The sequence below is a fragment of the Halichoerus grypus genome, chromosome 2 (assembly GCF_964656455.1).
Source record: "Halichoerus grypus chromosome 2, mHalGry1.hap1.1, whole genome shotgun sequence".
Lineage (NCBI taxonomy): Eukaryota > Metazoa > Chordata > Mammalia > Carnivora > Phocidae > Halichoerus > Halichoerus grypus.
The window spans coordinates 66,967,207-66,991,072 of NC_135713.1; the positions used below are offsets into that span (position 1 = coordinate 66,967,207).

The following is a 23,866-nucleotide window of genomic DNA, read 5'->3' on the forward strand; positions in this document are numbered from 1 at the left end:
AAATGGTGTTGGGAAAACTGGACAGCTACATGCAAAAGAATGAAACTGGCCCACTTTCTTACACTATACACATAAATAAATTCAACATGGGTGAAAGACCTAAATGTGAGACAGGAAATCATCAAAATCCTAGAGGAGAACATAGGCAGCAACCTCTTTGACATTGGCCGTAGGAAATTCTTACTAGATACATCTCTGGAGGCAAGGGAAATAAAAGCAAAAATGAACTATTGGGACTTCATCAAGATAAAAAGCTTCTGCACAACAAAGGAAACAATAAAACTAAAAGGCAACCTTCAGAATGGGAAAAGAAAGTTGCAAATGACATATCTGTAAAGGGTTAGTATCTAAAATCTGTAAAGAACTCATCAAACTGAACACCCAAAAATCAAATAATCCAGTTACAAAATGGGCAGAAGACATGAATAGACATTTTTCCAAAGAAGACATTCAGATGGCTAACAGATATGTGACATATGAAAAGATGCTCAACATCAGTCATCATCAGGGAAATACAAATCAAAACTATAATGAGATATCACCTCACACCTCTCAGAATGGCTAAAATTAACAACACAGGAAGCAAGTGTTGGTGAGGATAAGGAGAAAGGGAACCCCTCTTACACTGTTGGTGGGAATGCAAACTAGTGCAACCACTCTGGAAAACAGTACAGAGGTTCCTCAAAAAGTTAAAAATAGAAGTACCCTATGATCCAGCAATTTCACTACTAGGTAGTTACCCAAAGGATACAAAAAATACTGGTTCTAAGGGACAAATGCACCCCGATGTTTATAGCAGCTTTATCAGCAATAGCCAAATTATGGAAAGAACCCAAATGTCCAATGACTGATGAATGGATAAAGAAGATGTGGTGTATATATACAATGGAATATTACTCAGGCATCAAAAAGAATGAAATCTTGCCATTTGCAATGATGTGAATGGAGCGAGAGTGTATTATAATAAGTGAAATAAGTCAGAGAAAGACAAATATCACATAATTTCATTCATATGGGAAGTTTAAGAAATCAAACAGATGAACATGGGAAAAGAGACAGGCAAACCATAAAACAGATTCTTAACTATAGAGAACAAACTGAGGGTTGCTGGAGGGGGTGGGTGGGAGGCTGGGTTAAATTGGTGTTGGGTATTAAGGAGGGCACTTGTGATGAGTACTGGGTGTTATATGTAAGTGATGAATCACAGCATTCTACTACTGAAACTAATATTACACTATATGTTAACTAACTGGAATTTAAATAAAAACAAAAATTAAAAAAAATGTTTTGGATGTAAACAAATATTGGTATACATTTACACGTGTGTGTGTGTGTGTATGAGAGAGAGAGAGAGAGAAACAGAGACAGAGGAAGAGTAAAATTGGATGTGAGGGTATGTGAGGATGTATATGGAAATATGATGTCTATTCTGGCATTTGATAAAGTGGGGAAGAATGGATTATCAATGAATTGTTTTGAGGATAATATATGTATTTGATTTTTTTAAAGTTAGTTAAGTACCATGAATCATAACCACACATAGTAAATTTTTAACATAATTTCCATATGAATTAAAACCTTTAAAATAACTAGAAGAAAATATAGCACAGTACCTTTAAAAGTTAAGCATAAACAAGAGAAAAATCACAATTCATAAAAGACATGATTAGAAGATACCTACAGAAAAATGCGCAAGATCTGTGCAGAAAAAAATGAGAAAGAGTTAAAATACAAGTTAAAGTTGAGAAATACTGTATGCACACATATATGAAATAGTATGATAATAAGAAAAAGACAAATCACTCGCATTGCTATTGCCATCCTCAGCTTTCAGTGTGGTTTCAAAACTTGTCAGATGGCCATAAGTGGACCAAGACTAAACCCAAATTTGACCTGCATTTCTTTCTCTCCACTGGCCCCCATGTCATTAGCTATGTGTCACAAGTTGGCCTGTAAGTCTATAATTTGGAACTTCAAAGAGTTTCCCAAAGCTACAACCTTCCTTTGAGAAGAGTCCAGTTTGAAATGACATGGTCAAATCTCTAGGATACAGCAAGATACTTTCCTTTATCTTCTTTATATTAGTACTTCATGGTGGGGGTGGGAAGGGTTTAGAACTGATATGTTGCCAGACAACTGGCCCTGAGCCTGGGATGTCAGAGACTGCAGGGACCTGGGTGAGGGACTGCTAGACGTATTCTTTTTTCCCTTCCATTTACTGTAGCCTTTCGCTGAGCTGGTGTCAGTGCTGTTGGGGATGTGGGGGAGGCAGAAGACAGTAGTTTCAGTTCAGAACATGTGAGAAGAGCTGAAAACTGTATGAGGTGAAGGAAGAAGAGTCCCTGTGGTAAATATTTCTTGGATAGGAGCTATATTTTGTGATCTAAGACTACTTTATACCCAATAAGTATGGGTGAAGCTAACCATTTTCTTCCCTGTCAGTACTGCCTCAGCAGTCAAAACTTAACCTGTATTGATTGTAGAAAATAGTTACTAATTGTAGAGGCAAGACCTAATTTTATTTCTTTTTTTAAAAATAATTTTATTGATTGATTGATTTGACAGAGAGAGTGAGAGCATACAAGTAGAGGGAGCAGTAAGAGGGAGAAGCAGGCTCCCCACTAAGCAGGGAGCCTGATGTGGGGCTTGATCCCAGTACTCTGGGATCGAACTGAGCTGAAGTCAGATGCTTAACTGATTGAGCCACCCAGGCACCCCAAGACCTAATTTTCTAAGTTTACACGAGGATCTTCATAAAGCACAAATAACCAAAAGGGTTACCATGGTTTTTGAAAGTGGAGTGTTGCTACTCTTTTCAGGAAGTTTTGCTCTCATCCTACAAATGAATCTTAATCTAACTCTGTACATGTGTAAACTAAAAGATTTCACTATCTCATTCTATTTATTCCCAATTTTGGTTGCTACTATTCCTTTTGGTTGGGACAGGCTAAAACAACATGCTGGACTTTTCAGTCAAAAGCCTTTGACCATGTAAAAGTCTTTATTTATTCAAATAAAGGAGCTGAAAATCTCATGGGAACATTACTCACATTTTTGAGGCATAAATACAAAGATATATCACATTTGAGCCAATGGTCTCAAATCCATCTATGGCTGAACATAGTGAAAAAAAGCCCCATGAACTAGAAATAGTGAGATTTTTTTTAAAAAGTATTAATGATATTAAAGTATATTGCAATATGCCATTTTAGAAATCAATTTTTGTAATAATATACCTTAGCAGAGAAGAAAAAGAATGATAGTTGTTGGCTTTCTATCCAAATTAATTAAAAGCAATGTATATACATTAATGAAAATAACTCAATTAGATACTTGTAACTTCCTTTGTTACACCAGCCAGAATTATATTAAGATCCTTTTTTTTTTTTTTTGTCATTTAATCTGGTACAGAAATAAATACTAATACCCTAGAGTCACTTTGCCCTTTACCCCTCACATCTATTAAAAGTAACCTGATAATATGTTGATGGGTACAGAAATCTCTAATCTAATACATTATTCTTGTGTTTGATCCAGATATTTCATACTGCTTTGAGTGAACAGTTAATTTTTTTAAGAAGATTGTACCTATTTATTTGAAAGAGAGAGAGCATGAGAAGGGGGGGGGAAGAGGGAGAGAGACAAGCAGACTCTCACTGAGCGGAGCCCAACATGGAGCCCCTTGCAGGGCTTTGTCCCCAGACCCCAAGATCATGACCTGAACCAAAGTCAGATGCTTAACCAACTGAGCCACCCAGGCACCCCAGTAGTTATTTTAATTTTTAAAGACCTTCTAAGTAGCTACTTACAGGAAGGAACAATAGAAGCCCCTCCAAATAGGGTGAAGGATGAGAAATTTAGTAGGAAGAGGAGGGAAAACAGCACCAAAATGGCTCAGTTGTAGATGAATATATGTGCACTGGACTAGACTTGTCAGAAATTTGGAGTGTCAGAGGTTTGGGATGAGTCTCAGCTCAGTTTTCATGTTCTAGATGATGTTAGGCAACTTGTTACATCTTTCAGAATCTTAGTTTCTTCAAGATTATGGATTTTAAAATAAATTTTGCATGTACTGTGCTTATAAATGTAAAGTTATCGTTCCTTTTTCTTAATTTCTAAAAGAATCTTTGTTAATTCTTTTTCTTTTTTCTTTGTTGCCTCTTGGATACAAAAACCTGTGAGGATTAACTATTTCCATAGAGATAGTCCAAAATCATGGTAGTATTGTTTAGTTTAATGAAACTTAAAATAACTCCAAAAATCAGAAGTCTGATATTTCTTTAATTTATAAGAATCACAGTTGTTCTTGAAAAGCAAATGAACCACTTTCTTCTTTGGTTCCCAGTTATAATTCCAGAAGATAATTATTTTTAATCAACAGATTGCCATACTCGACTATCGCAAAAGATATCATAAAAGTTAAGCAAGGCAAGCTCTACTCAGTTCCTTAAATTTTTTTTTTAAATTTTATTTGTCAGAGAAAGAGACCTTGAGAGCGCACATGCAGGGGGAGTGGCAGGCAGAGGGAGAAGCAGGCTCCCCACTGAGTAAGGAGGCTGATGTGGGACTTGATCCCAGGACCCTGAGATCATGACCGCAGCCAAAGGCAGACGCTTAACCAACTGAGTCACCCAGGCGTCCCACAGTTCCTTGAATTTCTGTATTAACTGCAGCATCCAACTTGCCATCATGTTTCAGTTACTGCTCCATGCCAATATAGGAATCAGCTGACTTTTGCTTTTTGCTTTTTGTTTTCTATATTACCTGCAACAAACACTGAGTAAATTAGTAATACTTTGGTTCTCTTTGGTTTATTCTGTTGGGTATTTGTGTAATATGTGTAATGATCAAATATGATGATATATACAAAATAACTGTCAATATTTAATGTGTATATAGATATAGATAATTCTTATCACTATAGTATAACATTCTGAAAATAAGGAGTACCCTAGAATTCCTATTTATTCTACTAGTCATCCAAAATATACCCCCATATCTCTGTCACTATCTCTTATGAAGTTCAAGGGTCCCCAAGACTACTCTCACTTCTGAAATCACCTATGAGTTTGAGCATCCCCAAGACAACCCTCAGGTTTGCTAATTTGTTAGAAGAACAGAACTCAGCAAAGCCATTTTACTCATGGTTATGGTTTATTATAGTAAAAGGATAAAGATTAAAATTAGCCAAGGAAAAGTGCATAAAGCAGAGTCTAGGACAGTGGTACAGAGCTATCCATTGTCCTTTCCCAGTGGAGTTGTGCAGAGAGCATTTACTTCTCCTAGCAATGATGTATGACACTTTGCATAGAGTATTGTCAACTATGGAAGATCACCAAGCTTTGGTACTCAGAATTTTTATTGGGGTTCAGTCACATACACATGACTGACCTCAGTCCCTGGTCCTTCCAGTGGCCAAATTGATGGCCTAAGGCTACCAGGTAAACAAAGACATTCTTATCAGACAGGACATTCTAATGCCTAAGAGTCACCTCCCAGAAGGCAAGGGCAAAGCCCAGCCCTCTCTTTGGACATTGTTAATTCTTTACTGTACAACTCCCGAGTCTATGTAATCATCACTTTGCTTCTAGACTACTGCAAAAACTGAAAGTCTCCCTTTCCCTTATACTCCCTAGAATCCATTTTCCATCAAGAAGCCAAAAAGATTTTTAAAACATAAAGCAGGTCAGTTCCTTTCCTTGTTTAAAATGCTCTGTTAACTTTTCATTACGCTAAGAATAAATTCCAAACTCCTTTCAATGGCCTACAAATTGGCCATGATAATTCAGAGTGGGCCTCTGCACTCACAGATGCAGCAATTCCCCCAGCTTCTTGGATGGTTAACTTTTTAAAAATCCATCATATCTTATCTTGAATACTATGTCTTCATAGTGGTCTTTCTCTCGTTGTGTCTATGTGACTTTCTTCTCTAGTCATTGTTGAACACATTACTACCTTCTATCGTTTTCCTAACACTCATTATGAACTGATACTGTTCTGTTTACTTTTTTAGTATCTGTCTTCCTCTACTAGAATTACGTGTCCCGAGAGAGTAACATTGTCTTTTTCTTTGGCGTGTTAGAACAGCCGTTGGCACATAGCATTGACTCAGTAAATATTTGTTAAATGCCTGGCTTGCTGACTGGTTCTTGTCCATTGGTTTCTTGGCATTGATCTAGTTCCTTTCCTTTATGTGGCATTTTACAAAGGCCATGTTTTAAACTACATCTCACAGTCAGGTTACCTTTTAGTGGTACATTTGATTCTGCCAAGTTATATTTGTCACAATTGTAAATTGTGTAAATTCATTTATACTCATTCATATGAGTAGAAATACTCATATTACACATTCACTGAATTTGTGAAATCTAAATATCTAGGCTGGCAATTAAAGGCTTCCATGGAGTTCAGACACTAAAACAAAGCATTGCTACAAAGAAAGGATCATGATACGGGCTTTCAAACAGCATAGTTTCTTAATAAGTTTTCAAGATTTATTAAGAATTTTGTTTTGGTTCACCTTTGTTATTTCCTAGGATACTGTCTGCTTAGCTGCAGACAGACACATTTTCTCTGAGTATATTTAAAGTAACATTTTTGATAGCTGCCACAGGGTCACTCAAAGCAGAACAAAAAGGTACCTTATTCTTCAGCTTGGTCCCTGAATGAGGAGTTTCATAGCAGGTATGCTTCTTAGCAAATGTCTAGACATGCATATTAGACTGCATTCTGCCTTTTATGACCATTGTAACACATCCCATCTGTCTTTGTAAGTTTTTTTCATTAACTGTCAATCAATTGGATACAATAGATTTTCCCCACAAATATTATTTGTAAGCAATATTTCACTGTAATCAATAGGTGAACAGCTCACTTTAAAAATTACCGATGGCATTTTAAAAGTTTGGTGAGTTTTGAGAACTCAGTTACCAGAATATATTTTATGGACTAATCACTGGTCTTGTAGATTCTAAAAACAAACCATATTCAATTCAATGATTCAACTATTATAGACTTATAAAATATTTATTCCTTAATAACCAATAATTTAAAATATATGAAGGCAGTTTATATGTACTTTAATCAATCCTTCTTATTAATGTAAAGAGTTTGGGAGTCTATCAACAAATATATAAATAGGTTAAAATTCACAGTATGTTATATTTATCATATTTTTATTCAAAGCTGCCCTTTTTAATTTTTGAGGTTCACAATTCCAGAACTATTAATTTAAAAACTCATAATTGTTTTGTTATTCATATTAAGTTCAAGCCTTATTTTTCTGATAGACTCACAAATCCATAATTTCACTTTTGCTATTTCACTTAAATTTTAGCTATATTTTTACAAGTTATAGGCCTCTGAAAATTAGATACTCCTCACCCCTGACCATGCCACATCTTCCAAATACTATTTTATCTACTTTCTCCCCTAACTGGCTCCTCTACAATAATGTCTTTTCTGCAAGTGATTTCATTATTGTTTCAAGTTCCTTAGCTTAAAAATGTACTATTCCTTTCCACTTCATGCCTTCCTCCTCCTCTATAGCTAACTAGTATTATTAGATCTCCACAATGTCTTGTTTGTCCTTTACTCTCCAAGCTCCTACTGCTCATCACAGTAAAGACCTAGATTACCTCATAAAATTCCCACATTGGTTTCCCAGTTTATTGTTTGAATAGACATACCATTTCATTGAACATATAGAACACTACTCTTTTGCTCAAATATCTACCACTTAATATGACCCCATTTATCTTTAGTTATTTTACCTTATCCATTTTTAAAAAGTAGATTCTATCCCCAACTTGGGGCTCTAATTCATAACCCTGAGATCAAGAGTTGCATGCTCTACCAACTGAGCCAGCCAGGAGCCCCTTATCCATTTCTTTTTTTAAAAGATTTTATTTATTTATTTGACAGAGAGAGATACAGTGAGAGAGGGAACACAAGCAGGGGGAGTGGGAGAGGGAGAAGCAGGCTCCCCGCTGAGCAGGGAGCCCGATGTGGGGCTCGATCCCAGGACCCTGGGATTATGACTTGAGCCGAAGGCAGACGCTTAATGACTGAGCCACCCAGGCGCCCCAGCCCCTCATCCATTTCTAATATGAACTCTTTACCTCAGCTCAATTTGAGATCCTCACTATCATCCTCCACCTTCTCTTTTCTTATAGCTACCTCTCTACTGGGAGTCAATAGGCCTGTTGCCAAAGGAATGAGTAGGCACAGTTTCTGTCACACATCCCAAAGCAGATGGGACCACCTCCAGGACCATGGGTGAGCAGGGCAGAAGCCTAGTTATGCAACCACCTCTGCATCTACAGATACTAGGCCTGTTATGTGGGGTGCAAGTGGATGTGGCCCCCGCCACTTCCCTGAGCACACTCTTGCCAGATCCATGGGTGGGTTCCTGGGTGGGAAGAGTTGCCTCTGGACCATGGGAGAGTGAAGTTGGAGCCAGGTCACAGAGCTGTTTCAGGGCCCACAGACTGTGAGCCTGTTACTAAGGGTACCAGCAGGCATGGATTCCCCCTGGGTCCTTTAGTGGATAAGACTGGATAACCAGGGCTGGAGCTGAGTTCACAGTGGGGCAAGGATGCTTCCAAGTCCACGGCTGGTACCACATAAGTGCCAACAGATATGCCACCTGGGTCTGGGACTGCCTGCTCAGTCCTGGGTTCCAGTGGGGTTTCACAACCTCTTACTTCAATCCCACGGTCCTGAAAAAGGCACTTTTGTTTATGGATGGCTGCCAAATTATTTCTATGATGGGATGAGGGCTGGGGTCTTCCTATTCTATCATCTTGCTGACATCAATTCATACATATAATGTCAAATATTGCAGCATGCTAATTTTAACTTGTAAAATTTTTGTGGGGGAAAATTACATTTTCAAAAGAATTGGCTGCTTAACTGTAGCCTTGTATTTACGGTTTATACTATCTCTTTCAAAGTATCACTACAAATGATGAAAGATGCCTTAAGTTTGGAAGCTGGACATTTGCCATCCTCCTCCCACTTTTAAGATGTGTACATACTTTCACTTCTGCCTCCTCTTTCTACCTTCTAGTCTCTTCCCTTGGAATAGAAGGAAGGAAAAGCACTTGTCTGAATTGGAAAGGCTGTGCTGCCTGGGATAAGATTAGACTCACCCTCACCTGGCTCTGTCACTCATCAGCTGTGTAATGCTAGGGGACTTTCAACCAATTTGAAGGTCATATGTTCCTTCTATTATGCTAAGAATAATGTGGTCTTCATAGCAGGATTGTAGTGAGGACTAGAATAAGGGCACATAGTAGTAGAAATGCCCAAGTTTTCTAGTTATAATAGTAATTATTATTATTACTAGCCTGGATTATAAAAATCTATATTGAATTAGGAAAAGTTAAGGATTTTGACTTTTTCATATTGTACCTCTATCCTTATTCAAGACGAGCACTGATGAGTTCCAGTGTCATACAGACTATCATCAGGATTTAGGGGACAGTACAATACAGAATTTAATTGACTCTGAAATCTTCCATCTCCCTTCCTGAACCTTCTCTTCCTCGTGTTTTTCTTACCTGCTTCACATATACTTGGTACTCTCATGTTGCTCTTTGGCTAACTTTAGTTCATATACCCTTTGGAACTTGCTGTATTATTTTATTCTCCAAATTTATCCCATCACTAACTAAATTAGAATTCTCTTCTCCTGCGGGTACCTAGATGGCTCAGTGGATTAAGCAGCTGCCTTTGGCTCAGGTCATGAACCCAGGGTCCTGGGATGGAACCCTGCGTCGGGGCTCCCTGCTCAGCGGGACCCCCTTTCCCTCCCTTGTGCTCTCACTCTTCTCTCTCAAATAAATAAATAAAGTCTTAAAAAAAAAAGAATTCTCTTCTCCTGAGTAGTATTGCATAGCAATATACCACCTAGGTAAGAAATAAGTAATTAAGATAAAGAATAAAGAGAAACTTCTTTCTCCTTTCTGTATGGGAGAAGTATATCTTAAAAGTGGACCTTGATAATTTATATAAATTATTAATTGGTAGATAAGTCTTAGAAGGAAGAGTGTGTTAGACTTTAAAAAAATCTCTTCTGGATTCATTGTTCCCTTTCCTCTATTTCAGTTGATTTATGTCTCTATTATTAAAAAAAAAATCTTCCAGTCTATAATTATATCAGCAATTTTCATCTGCTTTTCACATTATTTTCAAGGCTTTCTTCTTGGTTCAAATGCCATGTTTCATAGAGCTTGGTCATTTTTATAAAAGGCAGTCATTTTTCTCCTGTTCTCTAGTTCATTATAAAAATTCACCATGGTGGTCTAAGTGTTCCTATTACCTTGAACAAATGCCTCTTTCCTTGAATCCCAAACTTTTTTTTTTTTTTAATACATAGTTCCTGGTTTACCTGCCAACTTTAAATTTATGAGGTATGATATTAGTTAGGTGCAGATCTTTTCTTATGGCTGGAAATTTTAAAATAATCTGTGATCTTTTAAAATTAAAGGAGTAAGAGCTGTGAAGAGTAAAACAAATTCCAAAGCTCAGAATTTCAGGCTTTAAAATATTAGCAAAATAAAGTTTTTTCTTTTTCACAAAACTGTGCTTTTCTAAGATGAATAAAACCATGTTTTCCCAAAGAATATATCTTTTTCAACAGGTGATCAAGTGATATGGATTGGATACTATGGTTTAATGTATAACCTGGTGAAAATGTCATGGGAACTTCGGGGAGATGATGAGCAAGATGGAGTTAGAAACAAAATATGGCAAATATTATGGAAAATAAAGGATCATGAGAAAGATGGGCGAATCCATAATGGCATATATATAGCTCAGGTAAGATAAAAGCCAAGACAATAAATTGGTACTTCTATCATCAGGAAGTGTTTGTCCTTTCTCTCTAAGGAAAAGGGAATGTCCATATTCAGTGAGTGTCAGTGACTCACAGCTGAGAACACTGTTTTTTAAAATTTAATACTGATCTCTGTTCAGTTAAAGATAAGAGGATTGGCACTCTTCTGACTAAGAAGCTTGAAGAGAGGAGGTGATTTTGGGGAAGAGTAATTGTTCTGCTTTGGGTTTGTGCCTGAGAGACATTTTAAGTATGCTAACCATGCATTCCAGTTTGCCCAGGTTAGCCTGGGTCTATGCCTAAATTTTCTAGCTTTCTTATTAGTAGTGAATTTATTCACTCTCAAAAGTGTCTCAATTTGGATAATGAATTATTTATTTATCTTGCTTTTAAGTTTTTCCTTCCAGCATTCGATAATACAAATTGCAAATCTGGATTCACTAACACTACTCTTTTTCTTTAAAGTTAAATATGTATTTTACAAGTTTTTGGTTTTTCTAGTTCTAGTTGAATGACTACATATTTTTTTCTTCACATTCAAAGAAAATCATTATGAAATTAGCTATCCATTCTTCATGAAATGCAAATGTGATTTTCCAGAATGCTTTATCCATATGGTATCCTATGATATTTTTAAACTCTCACCAGTTTTTTTTTTTTCTTTTCTATGTCTTATTTTGAGCTAGGTTAATTTGTTTGTTATACTAAAGTACACTTTTTTTCCTGTCACTGAAGTTTCTGGCTTTTTCTTGCTTTCACAAGTGCAATTATCCTAACACTCTTAATATCCTGTTTTCTAATAATAATTAGGGATGTGAATTAATGTTAACAAGTAAGAAGAGCAAATAATGAATTCACTCTGCCTAATGGATTGTCAAAGCATATGGGCGGGCCATTATTGCAACACAGAGCATCTACACTCCAGATTCTTAGTAGGAAACAAAACCTTAAACTCCTTGTTTTTCAATCATAAATCTGACTTGGAGTAATAATCTTTATAGAGGACTATCTAAAAACATGCATTCCTTTTCTCTAGACTTCTGATATCTTTTTATAGAGAAGACAATCAAGAGCTGTCCACTTGAACTACATTGTTTTAGATTACATGGGCTTGCTTTTATGCAACCATGCTTCAGTTTTATTCTTAGTTGTGGACAGAACATAGAAAGAAAAAGAAAAAAAATAATTACTATTGTATCTGTTACAGTGATGACCACTATATCACCTGGTATCCCCTTTGTTGGTATTTAAGAAATAAATCCTTAATTTCATGTGCTTTCTCAACCTTAGTTTTATTTTGTATAAGCTGCTCAATAAAGTTTTAAAAAAATGCGAGTCAAATTTTGGCTAGTTTCTAAATAGAAATAGAGGATGATATGTATTCATCTCACCCAGTCTTATTATATTCTCTTTGTTTTTTCATTTTCCATGAATTTTCAATTATTCATATTATTCTCTGGTTTTGCATTTTTATATGCCACTTCACATCTCAAATGGATTGTATACTGTCACCAAATAAATAAGCCAACTCAAATTTGTCATTTCTATAATTAGAATCCTATTTATGTGCCTGTTTTCAGGGCCAATCATTTGGTATAGGATAATCTTCTTTCTTCAGAATTTTAGCAAATAACTATAGATGATTACATTTGAAATTCGTAAGTCAGTTAATCAGACATAGCAAATATTTTTAAGTTGCTAGGTCCAAGGAAACACCTATTACTGAAGCAGTCAGCTCTGAGAATAAAAGAATAAACAAAAGTATAACTAGATGTGCTAATTAGTTTTTGATGCTTAGTGAAAAGACTTCTAAAGGATGCTTTCATTCATTTTAAATAGTAAATGTGTGGGAAGGCAAGTTTTCCTCAGAGAAAAATCTAAACTATAAATTTATTTTTTGTTTTTAAAGATTTTTTATTGATTTATTTGAGAGAGAGAGAGAGCACACGTGAGAGGGGGGGAGGGGCAGAGGGAGAGGGAGAAGCAGACCCCCACTGAGCAGGGAGCCTGATGAGGCTCTCCATCCCAGGATCATGACCTGAGCCAAAGGCAGACGCTTAACTGACTGAGCCACCCAGGTGCCCCTAAACTAGAAATTTCTAAAGGCAGTTATATTAAGTTATAGTGCATATTTAATATAAGAAATATTTATTTGCATTAGATAGATTAACTAAAAGATACAATTCACTCTAGATCTATATTATCTAAAAGTTAAGTAGAGTTAGAGACATTTGGATTATTAAATAACAAAATATATGATTTATGGATATAAATGATAGAATGCCTAGCCACTGACTTTGAAATATCACTTATTTAGTTTGAATTCCCTTATTTAATATTAGGAAACTACAAGTATATACACTAAGAAATTATATAAAAATTTTCACCAAATTCAGTAGAAAATATGAAATAAATATGTATATTCTGGGTCCTAAATCTATTTTGCCATGCTAAATTCTATGGAAAACACAAAGAAATCTAAAAAATGACCTTTACAGAGTAATATTTATTGTTTCATTCAGAAGACTGAAGATTCGAAGATGGAATATTATAGGGACGCCTGGGTGGCTCAGTCAATTAAGTGTCTGCCTTCAGCTCAGGTCATGATCTCAGGGTCCTGGGATGCAGCCCTGCATGGTCAGGGTCCCTACTCGGTGTTCCCTCTCCCTCCACCCTCCGTCCCCTGTCTACCCGTCCCTTGCATGTGTGCACGCACATGTTCTCTCTCTCTCAAATAAAATTTTTAAGAAAGAAGATGGAATATTATATATACGGCTAGTCCCATCAAAGTTCATGGCACACAATGGGAGTTCAGATAAATGTCTGGTTTCTAACTTTTTCCTTATATTAATGAGGAATACATTGTTGTCATCTTTAAGTAGTACTTGAGCTGGAAACTTAAATGATGAGTTATGCTAAATGACTCAAGGGAGCAGGGTCAAGGAGTGTGTCTCTTAGATAAGGAAATGTGTGAGCCTAGCAGAAATAAGAACACTGTAAGAAAAAGCCATTGGTTTACTTGCCTAGTTGAAGAAAAAGGTTTGGATTGGGCAGTAGTAGGCATTACATTTGGAAAGTTATGTTTGGGTTACCAAGCTAATGTCTTAGAAACTTAGAGATGGTTTCATAAAAATAGAAATGCTAAGTAAAACAATTAGTTTTGGGAGAAAATTTTTCTTATTGAATTTTAAATAGGTGGGTAATTTGTGGGTGGGTAAAATCATGTATATACTTTCTCATATCTTTTTAAAATAAAGAATTATTGTCTTAGCACTTTTGGTACATTATTAGAGTAATTGTCCCCAATTTATTCAAGACTCCTTATATTCACATCCTTGGCATGATTCCTTCTATACTCAGATTCTTGGCTTGACCACATGACTTGATTTGGACAATGAGACAATACCAATGTTATACAAGTGGAGATTTTACTTTTTTTATTATTTATTTATTTGTTTTTAAGATTTTCTTTATTTATTTGCTAGAGAGATAGAGTGTGTGTGTGTGAGAGAGACAGCATGAGCCGGTGGGGAGGGGCAGAGGCAGAGGGAGAAGCAGACTCCCTGCTGAGCAGGGAGCCAGATGCGGGGCTCCATCCCAGGACCCTGGTAGCATGACCTGAGCCAAAGTCAGACACTTAACCCAATGAGCCACCCAGGCGCTCCCAAATGGAGATTTTAAAAATGCTTATGTATTGGGGCCTGCCCTTTCTTGTTCTCTTTGAACACTGTAACTGTCATGGGAACAAACCCAAGTTACCCAGTTGGAAGATGAGAGACAACATGGCACAGAGACAAGTCATCCTAGTTGATCCACTGCCCCTCCACCCCAAGACTAACCAGTTCCTAACTGACTGAACAGCTGACTATAGACACATGAATGAGCCCAGCTAAGACCAGAGGAACCATTCTGCTGTGTCCACCTTAAATTGTTGACCTGTGGAACTGTGGGCTGAAAAAATAGTTGTGTTAAACCTCTAAGTTTTGGGGTGATTTTTTTTTTTTGGCATAGTAAAAGAGTTGCATAAGTGAGATTTTAGTCTGCTAAATTATTCAATATAGAAGTTGTTTCTTTCTTTCATTTTTATCATTTTTAAAAAGGCACTGATAATAATAGATTTGTTGAGCATTTACTATGTGCCATGTGCTAATCACTTTACCTGCATTAATTATTATTATTTGTTAAAGATTTTATTTATTTGACACAGAGAGAGCGACAGCAAGAGAGGGAACACAAGCAGGGGGAGTGGGAGAGGGAGAAGCAGGCTCCCCGTCGAGCAGGGAGCCTGATGCGGGGCTCGATCCCAGGACCCTGGGATCATGACCTGAGCCGAAGGCAGTCGCTTAACCGACTGAGCCACCCAGGTGCCCCTGCATTAATTATTTAATCCTCTTGAAAACCATATGTTATTTGTATTTTCATGCTCTTGATTTTATAGATGAGGAAGTTGAAATTTTAAATAAGGACATTTAAACTTTTTAAAAGGTAAAGTAACTTGCCCATGGATACTGTGGTATATTACATTGTTTGCTTTTTCTAATGTTGAACAATCATTACATTCCTGGAATGAAGACACTTGATGATATAATATCGTTTTTAATATTGTCATATTTGCTTTGATAATATTTTGCTTAAGATTTTGCATCCATGTTAATGGGTGCAATTGCTCCATATTTTTTTTCTTATAATGTTTTCTACAAGGTTTTGCATCAAAGTTATGCTGGATTTATGGAATGAATTGGGAAGTGATTATCTTTTTTGCCTTATTCTGTGGAAGAATTTTGTAGTATGGTCATAATTTCTTCCTTAAAAATTCTGTAGTATTGACATATGAATCCATTTATCATGGATACTTATGGAAAGGTCTTAATTGTGACTTTTTTTTTTTTTTTTTTTTGAGAGAGCGAGCGAGCAAGCAAGCAGCAGGGGAGGGGCAGAGGGAGAGGGAGAAAAAGAATCTTAAGCAGGCTCCACGCCCAGTGTGGAGCCCAATGTGGGGCTCAATCTCATGACCTTGAAATCAAGAGTCCAGTGCTTGACCAACTGAGCCACCCAGGTGCCTTGTGGAATTCTTTTACCGCTGTATACCTTCCTAGACTTTAAATTTCCTTGCATCAGTTTTTTTTTTCCTAGGAATTTCATCTGCAATATCTTATGAAGTTGCTCACAATATCTTTCTATGATATCTCAATGTCTTTAGGATCTGGCATGATATTCTCTCCTTCATTCCTGACTCTTATTATTTTTGCTTTTGTTCTCTTTTTAATCTATCATGCTAAGGATTTAATCAACTTCTTTGTCTTTTAAAAAACAACTTTTGGGGCACCTGGGTGGCTCAGTCAGTTAAGTATCTGACTCTTGATTTTGGCCTGGGTCATGATCTCAGGGTGGTGAGACTGAACCCCCGCATCAGGCTCCACGCTCAGCATGGAGTTAGTTTGAGATTCTCTCTCTCCCTCTGCCCCTCCCTGCATTCATGTGCATACTCTCTAAAATAAATAATCAATCTTTAAAAAAATTTTAAAAAACCTTAATTCTCTTGATACTGATAATCTGTTTTCTCTAATTTCTTTAATATCTGATATTAGATTTATAGTTTCTTCTGCTAATTTCCTTGCATTTAATGTGTTGCTCCTTTTCCAAAATTACTTAACTGTACTCCTTGTCACTGACTTGCAGCATTTTTCCAATATATGATTTTAATACTATTAATTTCCCTCTACACATTAATTTAGATGTATCCTGAAAGTTGTAATAAGTAATATTTTAATTATCATTCAATTCAAAAGTTTCTAATTTCTACTATTATTTCTATTTTGAGCCACAGCTACTCAAGTTCATGACTTAATGTCCACACATATGGAGGTTTTGCTGTTATGTTTATGATTTTGATTTCTAGTTCAATTCTACTGGGCTCAGTGATGATACTCTCATTATTATAAAATGTTCTTCTTTATAATAAGTTACCTTTTGGTTATGAGTATAATCATAGTAGCTTTCTTTTATGAGGGGTCTTTTGATTAGTGTTTGCATATCTATTTCCATCTTTTTATTTCAAACTCTGAATCCTTATATGTTTAGCTCTTTGGAGAAGCAGTATTTTTTTTTTTAACCTAAAGATTATGGTCTTTAAATTTCAATGCTTATTCTATTTACATTTAACATCATTACAATATATGTGTTTATTTCTACAGATTGTTATTTACCATTCTATTTGTACATCCTTTCCTTTTTTAAATCTCATTTTGTGCCTTTTTTGGGAAGATTTTTTATTATACCATTTCATGCCATCCTCTTTATTTGTCTGGTGGTTACACCTTTTACTTGTTACCAAAGATGTTACAAAGTGAATCCTTGTGTTATTGAAGTCTAATATAAAGAAATTTAGTATTTTCCTATGCCTTAAACTGTCTTAAAATATTTTAACTTCAGGACGCCTTGGTGGCTCAGTTGGTTAAGGTCTGCCTTTGGCTCAGGTCATGATCCCAGGATCCTGGGATCTAGTCCTGCATCTGACTCCTTGCTCAGCGGGGAACCTGTTTCTCCTTCTGCCTGCCCCTCCCCCAGCTTGTGCGCGCCAGCGCACGCTCTCTCTCTCTCTCTCTGACAAATAAATAAAATCTTAAAAAAAAATATTTTAACTCCACTTATTTCTCTTTACTTACATAATCTTCCTGTTGAACATTTTAATTGTGTGTGTATATTGATGTTGTTTGTGTATGTATGTATTTACAGGTATCAATATATTATTAATATTTTTTACACTTAATATTCTTTAAATTTACCTACATGGTTGCATGTTTCTTTCTTTACTCTTCCTTCTTGAATCTCCAACCTTCTGCATGGGCTTATTCTTCTTCTGCTCAAAGAAAACCCTTTCATATTCTTTTAGTAAGTATCTCCTGGTGGCTAATTCTGTCAATTTTCATTTACTTGAAGAGGTTTTTATTCAATTTAATTCTGAAGGGTAGTTTTATTGGCTAAGAATTCTGTGTTGGTATAGATATGACATAAAGTTAAGCGTCTAATCAATTGCTCTGTTTATTCTTCCAGGCAGTGGTGTTCCTTGCATCATATTTATGACTTTGATCATAAAGGTTTTTTTCAGGTTTATTATTAGCTGGTATTTTTGCTGTGTTAAATGGCATATTAACATGTCTATAGTAGGTTTCAGGGATAATAATAGCTAATCTAACTCCTTTAAGTTCTCCACACCTAATTATTCAAATGACCAAAGTGATTAGCTCCTGTGCAGTTCTCAGTTTTTCTCTCTGTGGTCTCTTGCTCCGTTCTTGTGTTATTTCTATGTGATCTTCTTTCCTAAATTCCACAGCTGATATTCATTCCCTTTCATGCTTAATTTCTCTGAGGAAAATAATATTCATATTTATTTCAGATTTTAAAATTAGCTGCCTTTTTAAGGGAGTTAATCGGGAGTTAACGTGTAGAGTAAGTTAAACAACTAAACTTCAGATATCTGAATAAGACAAAAGCAAAATGATTTCAAAAGAAGGAGCACATTTGATCTATAGGTGTAATGTGTTACAGCAAATATTTTGATTTTGTTAAAATCATGCTTTCGTGTCTGGAATAGTCTGAACACTTTCTATATAACTTATCTTTGAAGTGTGTTTAATTTTACAGAACATGTGCATGGTAAAATCAAGGTTTCGTTTTCTTTTTTGACACTACATTGGCAACACTTATGTACAGTAATAAAACTACAAAGGTTATTTATTCCTAAACATTTTTTAATTTTCCTTAATAGCTTACTAATTCCCAGATTCCATTGAACCACTTACATTACTAGCCTGTGATACCTCTTTAGGCAACAAGTTCTCTGGTAAAATGCACAGCAGCTTTCTTCTACAAGGGGTAAAAACTCCGTCAGTCTTTAGGTGCTCCCTCACTGCTCAATGAGGATACAGAACATCTAAAAAACACCTATGAAGGCTTGTGTCTCAGATGCTTCCATCTAAAATAAAATATGTATTCTACTTTATTTCAGTTAATGCAAATGCTTATAGGACAACCTTTGTTTATTCTTTCCCTCCTAACACCTTGTTGCCAGAAGCTTTCCTCATGTAAAGTCATTATTATATTACCTATACAGAGTGAAACAAAGCCTTAATGATAAACTATTGTACATTAGAGTGGGAAGGATTTGTTTCTGATGGATTGAATATACCTCCACGTTTAGGGAATTAAGTAGAAATTTCTCTTTTTATACTTTAAAAATAAATGTGCAATTCCTATGATAAACTATTGAATTTAATGAATAAAATTTTATACTTAATACCTCAATTTATCTGCATCACTGGTAAACCTTTTACTAACTATATTATGTACTTTCATGTCTTGCATGCTTTTTTAATCCATAATAGCATCCTATCATCTATAATTCTTGTTCTATCTGTTCATGAAATTTGCTGCTTAATGGAGGTTACAGGAGAGGTGAAATATTTAATAGCATATTTGAAATGAAAAACAATTCTAAATAGATCCTTAAACATAAACCCTTCATTGACAAGTTCAATATAAACCCAACTGTTGCCTGAGTATTTGGGAAAGAAATCAAAAACTGTCATATACTCATAGTGGCATGATAAATAAATGTTAATTGATGTGCTTTGTTCGAAATACTTCCAGGGAGACTTGCAATGAGCAAGGCTCTTCTGTGTAGGCAATTCAGCAGCATATGTGGGCATATCTAGGAAAGGTCACCATGTATAAATGCTTTCTTCCATCTGGTATATGACCTAAAATATCAAAAGGAAATATGTACAGCCAAAATGAATATGTGACTTTATTCAGAGTACCTTTGACTCATCAGGTAACACACTTTTTGGTTAATGTTTCATGGTGAGATCTTTAAAATTTATTTTTATTCTTAATGATATTCTTATACTCCTAATGTACTCTATAAAGCAGCAAAATAGAATAAACAACACTATTAGTCTCTGTTTTCTCAGTACCTACCTCACTTCTCCTCCACATACGGCTCCTCTTTTGATATAAATGGAAACTCTGAGTGTGGAAAGGGAGATGTATTTTTGGAAGAGTACAGTCTCTTTAAACATTTACCAGTAGAATTCTAATGTAACAGGATATACTGTTTTAAGAGAACAAAACTATTTGTAGAACTTACAGTTAGCCTGTGTCTTACATATATTAAGTGTCTTACATATATTAACTTACCGATACCCCATAACTCTCCCAGAACCACCATCACCCACACAGGTGGGAGTGTCTGAGTCTAAACACAATTAAAATAAGTGGCTGGTGGTGGATGCATTGATGAATGAGCTTAACCCAAAAGCTCTGCTATTTCCACTCTGCTGTGTCCTCTCTCCAAAATTAAATATAAACAAGGCACTAATGTTTATTGAAGAATTTTTGTATATCAGACACTGTGCTGGAAAATGTAGTCAATTTTTGTGTTTAACCTTTATAATAACACGATAAAGGGGAGTATTATTATCATCCCATTTTGGGAATAAGGAAACATGCTCAGAGAGGTTAAATAACTTGTGCAAGATCACACAACTGGAAAGATGGATATTCCCATATTAGTCCTTTTCTTAATCTACTACATCTGTTCTTCTTAGGCTTTAAGACATACAGGACTAGGACCTGAAATTCTGCATTTATAACATGCTCCCAGGTAATGACGGATAATGATGGTCTAAGGACCACATTTTAATAGTTAGGAGTTTCTCATGCTGTCCTCCCTTGTGAGATTTTGTAACTCCTGTAGGAAATAATCTTTTGGGACTATCAATGACTCACTTCTGTATAAATTTTGAAATTTAAAGAATAAAATTGTCATATTTTCCTGCAAACAAGTTAAATATTCCCAGCTCTAGGATTACTTAAGGAGAAGTGGAGATACAACAGAGAGAGATGAGAGAAACAGAATTTGCTGTAAACTCTGCTGCAATGGCTACCATCTTATTTCTTTTTTATTCTCTCATGTCAGAGTGTGAGCTAGCTTACATGTTGATGTATTTGCTACATATCCTTAAGTATTGACAGAAAATTAAAAACTCTGGAGAGACTCTTATTATTTATTTAGCATTGCTACTACATCATAATTCCTTGGAGAATTTCTCTTTGTGCTGATTATCCATCTGCTTGCTAACCTACATGAATGCTGTTTTTCTTTTTTACCACCATTGTGTCCAATACAAAGACAAAAGGGTGGGCATCGGCCCCTACTTGTGGCTAGAATATGTATGTAGAGAAATATTTTTTAACACCACCTTCCCTACTTTAATATTAGATTAGTAAAATTAACATAAATATTCAGAAATTGCCATTCATTTCTTAGTAAAAAATGTCAAGTTTCAATAATGCAGTAAGGAAAATTCTGAATTTTAAAGCCTACCTGGGCATTGCTAAAAAGTAGGGATATAGGATAAAAATGTAAATTATGTATAAATAATGTTTAAAAATGGAGTTTGAGGTAATGTTTATTGGTAGGCCAAGTTGTAGTAAATTCATGATTTTGGTATCTGTTGTAAGGAATGCTCATTAATATTTTGTGTTAGTCTACTTCCACGAAGTATAGATATATATTTATGTGTAGTTGGCACTTAAGTCTCTGGATTATGACATTAGAATAATTAGAATAACATTAGGATAATAACAGTCTTCTGTTATTCAGAAGGAAGACTCTTTAAAAAAGAAATGACTATGGTAGAATAATCATGATTCTATTTCACAAATTTGTTCATGTAAAAGTGACAATATAACATCATTGTTTTCACCTTGGCAGAGGTTGTATCAGGTCTCCTCGGGTGAGTTGCTCTGTCTTAGGGAACTCCTGACAGAAATGGGTGGATACTTGTTGAGCTTCTCACTGCCTGCTAAGTTAACCCTTACAAAACTCTGAGAGTGGTTATCATTATCTCCATATCACAAATGAAAAACATGACAGAACTAAACTAAACACAAAACATAGGCCTAGCGAGGTAACTTTTCTCAAAGTTTGCATCCTCAACTAATAAATGGAAAAGCCAGAACTGATTTCAGATCTAATTGCAAAACCCATATTATTTGCTGGCACTTCCTCCAGGAAAGCAAACAAACAAAATCTTTTCTAGATAAGGTAAATATGCATTTGACTGATATTTGAGACTATACTTCTGTTTGTCGAATGCCTTGAACATCAACAGGGAAGAGAAATTTATGTGGGCTTTCGATCAGTGAACCATGATGAGAGATGTAGAAATGCCTTCATTTTGCTTCTTGAAAGAACTGGCATCTGGATCTACAACTTATCTGGTCTGGGAAGGAAGAAAGCAAGGGGTAACCAAATGAGTCATGATAAAAACAGCATCAATATTCTGTAATGCAGGGTAATGTTATGTCTGGAAACAATGTATTTTACCAGAAATTTACCAAAAATTATTTTTGTTGGTTCATTCATTTACTCACACATTTATTGATCCATCGCTCTTTTTTTTTTTTTTTTTTAAGATTTTATTTATTTGAGTGAGAGACCGCGAGCAATAGCGGGGGATGGGCGTGAGGGGAGGGCAAGGGGAGAGGGAGAAGCAGACTCCCCGCTGAGCAGGGCGCAGGGGCTTTATCCTGGGACCCTGAGATCATGACCTGAGCTGAAGGCAGATGTTTAACTGACTGAGCCACCTAGGTGCCCCTCATCCATCATTCCTATAATGGAAGAGCTCATAGTAATATATTTGTATAATACTACATATTATTATTGATTTTGAAGTACCTTTTCTTATAAAAAAATTGAGCCAGGGAAGGTAAGCAGAATAAATTGTATTGGTAAACCACCTTGCCTGCGCCCACCCCAGCTGGAGGTTCTCCATACACCTGGTATCTGACGAGGTATGCAGCGTGAGGCGCAAGTAGGAGGGGAACCTGGGCAAAGCTTTGGTGGCCAGAGTCAGACAGGGGCTGCTGTTGTTGGCGATGCTCCTACCCACGCAGATTTATTCAAATCAAGCAACTGTTGTAATGCTTTCGAGTAATTCCTCCCAGAATACCTCAGCTGCCCCAAATCTAGCTAATTCCACCACCAAGACAAGTGGTGATGCTCTGCAGTCAACAGCTAGTCTCTTCATGATCTCATTCTCTGTTCTATATCTCTACTCTTATGAAACTCAAGCCAAGAAACATCTGCACAGTAGTCCTCCCTTATCAGCAGTTTCGCTTTCAGAGGTTTTAGTTACCCGTGGTCACCCATGGTCCGGAAGCAGATGAAGCTCATGATCAATCATCAGAAGGTCAATAGTTAGCTTAATGGTACCTCACAACGCATGCGTCATTCACCTCCCATCTCACCACAGAGGCGTTTTAACATCTCATATCATTGCAAGAAGGGTGTGTACAGGACAATATTTTGAGAGACAAAGAGAGACCACATTCACTTACCTTTTATTACGGAATATTGTTATAATTGTTCTATTTTATTTTGGTTGTTAACCTCTTACTGTGCCTAATTTATACAATTAAACCCTATCATATGTCTGTATAAGGAAAAGCATATATAGGGTTCAGTATTATCATGGTTTCAGGCAACCACTGAGGGTCTTGGAACACATCACCATGGATAAGGAGGGGGGGGTCTCCTGTACTTCCCCATTTTCTAAATCCAATCCTGATGGTGTGTAGATATCCATTGTGACAAGGAAGAAACAGGTCTTCATTGAATCTGTTAATTCCATACCTTATTTTATTGACACAGAAAATGTTGAGGATCCTAAAATTAAATGGTTTGGAGAGCATGTGAAGGATTTGACTAGATAATGAATCCCAATATTAAATCTGCTGGAGTTTCAAGTACAAGATGAAGGGAAACAACATCCAAAATTTGTGAAGAGATGAATTTTCTTAAATGTGGTTTAAGAAGTACAAGACACATAAAACCCTACCTTAAAAATGAGAATAGATTTTATCTCATCTAGAGACAAAGGGTGAGATATGGAAAAGAGATTCAGTTTTCAATTGGTTCATTAATGCCATAAGATAGGTAATACAAAAAGCTTCTAAGAT

The 23,866-nt window shown here is 36.0% G+C and overlaps 1 protein-coding gene across 1 annotated transcript in view; it reads left to right on the plus strand.

The window, feature by feature from the left end:
* TMEM232 (transmembrane protein 232) overlaps positions 1-23,866 on the plus strand; it is a gene marked incomplete at its 5' end in the record, with an annotated part of 189,213 nt that overhangs the window by 64,538 nt on the left and 100,809 nt on the right. The window contains one exon of the mRNA XM_078066320.1: positions 10,646-10,824. Within this exon, the coding sequence (XP_077922446.1) occupies positions 10,646-10,824 (179 nt within the window). The remainder of the gene's footprint in view (positions 1-10,645; positions 10,825-23,866) is intronic.